Source organism: Ammospiza caudacuta, chromosome 27 (genome assembly GCF_027887145.1).
Source record: "Ammospiza caudacuta isolate bAmmCau1 chromosome 27, bAmmCau1.pri, whole genome shotgun sequence".
Classification (NCBI taxonomy): domain Eukaryota; kingdom Metazoa; phylum Chordata; class Aves; order Passeriformes; family Passerellidae; genus Ammospiza; species Ammospiza caudacuta.
The window spans coordinates 5,439,767-5,445,864 of record NC_080619.1 but is presented as its reverse complement, the minus strand read 5'-3'; the positions used below and the strand labels follow the sequence as shown (position 1 = coordinate 5,445,864).

The following is a 6,098-nucleotide window of genomic DNA, read 5'->3' as shown; positions in this document are numbered from 1 at the left end:
TTTGGGTTACCTGTGTGGGTTTGTCAGGCAGTGAATGGAGGGGTGGGGGCAGATGTGGGGTTGGGGTCACCCTGAAGACCCCCCCCAGTGCTAAAGGGGGGCTCCAGGCTCCTTGGGGCACTGCCCGTGGGTGGCACTGTCCCCAACCCTGTGGTGGCACCAGCAGCTCCATCCACCTGGAGCATCTCTGTCTGTCTGTCTGTCCCCAGTGTCCCTCCAGCCCCAGGTTCATCCCCTGGGGTGGGACCCCCACACTTGGGGGGCAGCTCTGGGGGCTGTCCAGCCCTGTCCCCTCTGTCACCATCCTCACATCCCCTCTGTCACCAGCCCTGTCCTTTCTGTCACCAGCCACCTCCACTGGGTCACTGCCACCCAACTGCTGGCCCTACAAATACCCATTTGGGGGTCCCTACAGCCCCAAACCCCTGTCCTGGGCTGTCCCCAGTGTCCCTCTGAAGGAGACCCCAATATCCCTCTGAGGGTGACCCCAATGTCCCTCTGAATGGGCCCCCAGTGTCCCTCCAAGGGGGACCCCAATGTCCCCTTGAATGTGACCCCAATATCCCTGTGACAGTGACCCCAGTGTCCCTCTGAAGGGGACCCCAATGTTCATGTGACAGTAACCCCAATGTCCCTTTGAGGGGGACCCCGATGTCCCTGTGACAGTGACCTCAGTGTCCCTTTGAGGGTGACCCCAATGTCCTGTGAAGGTGACCCCAATATCGCTGTGAGGGGGACCCCAATATCCCTGTAAAGGGGACCCTAATGTCCCTGTGAGGGGGACCCCAATGTCCATGTGACAGTGACCCCAATATCGCTGTGAGGGGGACCCCAATGTCCCTCTGAAGGGGACCCCAATGTCCCTGTGAGGAGCACCCCAATGTCCCTCTGAGGGGGACCCCAGTGTCCCTTTGAGGGTGACCCCAATGTCCCTGTGAAGGTGACCCCAATATCCCTCTGAGGGGGACCCCAATGTCTCTCTGAAGGGGTCCCCGATGTCCCTCTGTCGCTGTGGCCGCCGTGGGTGGCACTGTGCCGTGGGTGGCACTGGGCTGGCACGCAGGGCTCAGGCAAAGGCCAGCCGTGCCCTGGGCAGGTGCCAGGGCGGGTCCTGCCGGTGCCCTCACGTTGCTGGCAGGCTCTGCCCCGCGTCCCCAAGGCGGGAAGGGGAGGGGACACCCCCGTGGGTGCCACACACGTGTCCGAGGTGCCACCCCCCCTCCTTGGCAGCGCTCGGTGCCTCCCAAAATAGCCCCGGCGGGGCCATAAAAGCAGAAGGGGCACGGGGGGAGGGGGGAAGCGGCGCCATGGTGGGACCTGCGGTGTTGGGGGGCTCCGGGGGGCTCTTCTCGGCCCGCCTGGGCTGCCGGGTGCAGGAGGAGGACGTGGGCAGGAGAGAAACCTTCAGCGCCGAGTGGCTGGACCTGGAGCTCAGCTCCCGACCCGAGGAGGGGTGAGGGGCACGGCCAGGGGGGTGCCAAGGGGTGCCAGGGGTATGGTGGGCATCGGGTGCTGGAGGATTTGAGGGGTTTGTTGTGGAGGTTTGGGTTGTGGGGTTCTGAAATTTGGGGTTTCCATGGATTTGTGGTGGTCTCCAAGTGTCCCAAAATATGAGGTTTCCATGGGTTTGTGGGGTGGTTCCAAAATTGTGGGGTCTCCATAGGGTCTTGAGGGGCTCCAAGGGTGCCAAGATATGGGGTTTTGGGCAGCCCAAGGGTCCCAAACTTGGGTAGACCCAAGAATCCCAGAGGGTCCCAGGGGGTGCCAGGGATCTGAGGGGTCCTGGGGGCACGGGGGCATCGGGTGCTGGAGGATTTGAGGGGTTTGTTGTGGAGGTTTGGGTTGTGGGGTTCTGAAATTTGGGGTTTCCGTGGATTTGTGGTGGTCTCCAAGTGTCCCAAAATATGAGGTTTCCATGGGTTTGTGGGGTGGTTCCAAAATTGTGGGGTTTCCATGGGGTTGTGGCGGGCTCCAAGTGTTCCAAAATATGAGGTTTCCATTGGGTTTGTGGGGTGGTTCCAAAATTATGGGGTCTCCATAGGGTCTTGAGGGGCTCCAAGGGTCCCAAGATATGGGGTTTCCATTGCGTTTGTGGGGTGGTTCCAAAATTGGGGGTTTCCATTGGGTTTTGGGGGGCTCCAAGGGTGCCAAGATATGGGGTTTCCATGGGTTTGTGGGGTGGTTCCAAAATTGGGGGTTTCCATGGGGGTTTGGGGCTGTAGGAGACTCCAGTGGGGTTTTGGGCAGCCCAAGAGTCCCAAACCTGTGTTTCCATGGGGTCTCGTGTCCCAAATCAGGAGGTTCCCAGGGGATTTTGGGGTTTCCGAGGGTCTCTGTGCGGTCAGGGAAGGTCCAGGGAGGTGGTGGGGGGTACCCAAGAGGGGTTGGGAAGATCTCAGGGGTTCCTGTGAAGAAATTGGGGGGTTTTTTATGGGGCTGGGGGATGCCGGGATTCCATAAAGGGCGAGGAGAACGTGGGGGTCCCCGTGGGGGTTCCCGTGGGGGTCTTCGGGGGTTCCCATGGGGCTGAGCTGGGATGTGGGATATGGGGGTTCTCCCGTGGAGAGGAGCGGCACTGGGGGTCTCCAGGGGTTCTCATGGGGGTCTCCAGGAGTTCCTTTGGGGGTCTCCAGGGGTTCCTGTGGGGCTCAGCTGGAATATGGGATATGGGGGGGGTTCTCCCATGGAGAGGGGCGGCCCATGGGGCTCTCCAGGGGTCCCATGGGGATCTCCAGGTGTTCTCATGGGGGTCTCCAGGGGTTCCTTTGGGGGTCTCCAAGGGTCCCCTGGGGGTCTCCAGGTGTTCCCATGGGGCTGAGGTGGGATATGGGGGTTCTCCCATGGGGTGGGGCGGCACATGGGGGTCCCCTGGGGTTCCTTTGGGGGTCTCCAGGGGTTCTCGTGGGGGTCTCCAAGGGTTCCTATGGTGGTCTCCCGGGGCTCAGCTAGGATGTGGGACTTGGGGGGTTCTGCCATGGAGTGGGGCGGCACCCAGGGGTCTCCAGGTGTTCTCATGGGGGTCTCCAGGTGTTCCCATGGGGCTGAGGTGGGATATGGGGGTTCTCCCATGGAGTGGGGCGGCACATGGAGGTCCCCTGGGGTTCCTATGGGGGTCTCCAGGGGTTCCTGTGAGGCTCAGCTGGAATATGGGATATGGGGTGGGTTCACCCATGGGGTGGGGCGGCACATGGGGGTCTCCAGGGGTTCCTTTGGGGGTCTCCAAGGGTTCCGATGGGGGTCTCCAGGGCCTCAGCTAGGATGTGGGACATGGGGGGTTCTCCCATGGAGAGGGGCGGCACATGGGGGTCTCCAGGGGTTCCTTTGGGCGTCTCCAGGGGTCCCATGGGGGTCTCCAGGGGTCCCATGGGGGTCTCCAGGGGTTCTCGTGGGGGTCTCCAAGGGTTCCTATGGCGGTCTCCCGGGGCTCAGCTAGGATGTGGGACTTGGGGGGTTCTGCCATGGAGTGGGGCAGCACCCGGGGCTCTCCGGGGCTCCTGCCGGGCCGGGGTGACCCCGAGGGCTCCGAGCAGGGTGTGAGGCTCTGTCCGTGCCCAGGTGGTGCCGGCGGGAGGCGGACGCGCAGCGCCGGGAGTCGCTGGAGCAGCGCGGGGCCGTGCGGGTGCTGCAGCAGCGCTCGCCCTGGGGGCTGCTCAGGGTGGGGGTCCTGGGGCAGCCCCTGGCCCAGCACCTCCTGCCCTACGCCCGCACCTTCCCCGTGCCCCTGTTCGCCCCCTCGGACCTGCGCGGGGCCAAGGGCGGCGTCCCCCGCACCCTCTCCCGCTCCCTCTCGCACGAAGCCCAGCGGGGCTGAGGGGCCGGGGGCGCTCGGGGTGCGGGGTGGGGGGGCAGCAGGGTGATGTTGGGGGGCCGGGGGGGCTCAGCCGCCCCCCGAAAAGAAGGATTGGGGCAGGTGGGGGTGGGTTCCCATCGCTTGGGACCCCAGCCCGCTGCGGGCGCGGTGGAGGCCGGTGGGGATGAGGATGAGGACCCCGCCCTTCGGGGGGCTCCCGGCAGCTCCGGCGTGACTCAGTTTCCCTGGCGAGAAGAAGGGAGTGAGAGGATGAGGATGAGGATGAGGATGAGGATGAGGATGACTGAAAGCCTGGGGGGAGTGGGGGGTTGTACAAAGCGCGCTCTTTGTACGGCAATAAAACCGGGCAAAGAAGCTGCAAAAACTCTACCTTGGCACGGCAGAGTCTGTTTGGGGGGGGGGGGGGGGGTACAAGGGTGGGGGGCAAGATTTAGGGCGAGGGGAACCGTGTGTGGGGCACTCGGGGAAACTGAGGCACGGCAGCTGGCGGGACCCGGTGTCTGATGGGACTGGGGGGGTCTGGGTGGGTGAGGGGGGGGGGGGGGTTGTGGTTATATAACACCCCCCCCCCCCCCCCCCCGCATCGCCCACCCGGTGCCAGGCCCTGCAGTGCCCAGATTAGCTGTTCCCAGCGCGGATCCCGCTGTCCCTGGGTCCCCGCCAGGCCCTGTCCCCTCCCTGTGCCCTCCCCTGGCCCTGCGCCCTCAGCCTGGCACATCGGGCACGGGAAGGGTTTGGGGTCTCACAGAGCCCCCAGCCCCAAATGTGGAAACCACCCTGCTCCTCATACTGGGGTGCTGGGAGCACTGGGAGCACTGGGGAAATTGGGGGCACTGGGGGCACTGGTGGCACTGGGAGCACTGGGGGCATTGGGAGCACTGGGAGAACTGGGGGCACTGGGAGCACTGGGGAAATTGGGGGCACTGGGGGCACTGGGGAAATTGGGGGCACTGGGGGCACTGGGAGCTGGCAGGGGGGGCACTGGGGGCATTGGGAGCACTGGGGAAATTGGGGGCACTGGGAGCACTGGGGAAATTGGGGGCACTGGGGGCACTGGGAGCTGGCAGGGGGGGCACTGGGGGCATTGGGAGCCCTGGGGGCACTGGGAGCACTGGGGAAATTGGGAGCACTGGGAGAACTGGGGGCACTGGGAGCACTGGGAGCTGGCAGGGGTGGCATTGGGAGCTGGCAGGCGTGGCACTGGGAGCTGGCAGGGGTGGCACTGACTCCTGCCAGAGCTGGGCTGAGTCCAGCACGGGTGATGGAGAGCTCAGAGGGGCCCATCCCAATCCCTTCCCATCCCCATCCCAAACCCCACATCATTCCAGTGCCTTTCCATCCTAATCTCCTTCCCAATCCCAATCCCAATCCCAATCCCAATCCTCTCCTCTTTCTAATCCCTTCCCATTCTCATCCCCATCCCATTTCACCCAAATCCCTCCACATTTCCATCCCAATCCCAATCCCCATTTTGTTCTAATCCCTTCCCATCCCCACCCCAAACCCCCACATAATTCCAAAGCCTTCCTATCCCCATCCCATTTTTACCCCTCTCCCAATTCCCCTTCCATCCTAATCCTTGTCCCAATTCCCCTCTCCATCCTCATCCCCTCTCCCAATTCTCCTCCATCTTCATCCCTGTCCCACCCCCTCCATCCTCATCCCTCTCCCAATCCCTCTCCATCCCTATCCCAATTCCCTCCATCTTCATCCCTCTCTTCATCCTCATCCCCTCTCCCAATTCTCCTCCATCTTCATCCCTGTCCCACCCCCTCCATCCTCATCCCTATCCCAATCCATACCCATCCCTATCTCAGTCCCTCTTCATCCTCACCCCTATCCCACCCTCTTCATCTTCATCCCTTTCCCAATCCCCCTCCGTCTTCATCCCAATCCCTCTCCATCCTCATCCTTTCCCCAATCCCTCTCCATCCTCATCCCACGGGACCCCCACGAGCTGGGGCAGCCCAGGGGAGTCCCAGCCACATCTCGGGGTGTGGGGACAGACTCTCCCAGACACGGGGACAGCATTCCTGGATTCCCAGAACCCGGTGAAGGCGGCGGATCCCTTATCAGCTCCGTTATCAGCTCCGGGATGGCTCCGGGGCGCTGGCGCTAACCGGGTTAGGCGGGATGGGTGATGGATGGAGGGATGCGGGTGGATGATGGATGGATGGAGGGATGCGGGGCGGATGGATGGCGCTGTCTCGGCTCCCCGCGGCCCCTCCCGGGCCGGGCAGGGATAAAAAGCGGCGGCGGCGGGGCCGGAGCCGCATTTCCCCTCGCC

The 6,098-nt window shown here is 63.6% G+C and overlaps 1 protein-coding gene across 1 annotated transcript; it reads left to right on the top strand.

The window, feature by feature from the left end:
• Positions 1–1,304: 1,304 nt before the first annotated feature.
• TCAP (titin-cap) lies at positions 1,305–4,157 on the top strand. Its single transcript, XM_058820742.1, has 2 exons — positions 1,305–1,453; positions 3,556–4,157. The coding sequence occupies exons 1-2, from the start codon at positions 1,308–1,310 to the stop codon at positions 3,809–3,811; spliced, it is 402 nt and encodes a 133-aa protein (XP_058676725.1). The 5' UTR covers positions 1,305–1,307; the 3' UTR covers positions 3,812–4,157.
• The last annotated feature ends 1,941 nt before the right edge of the window (positions 4,158–6,098 follow it).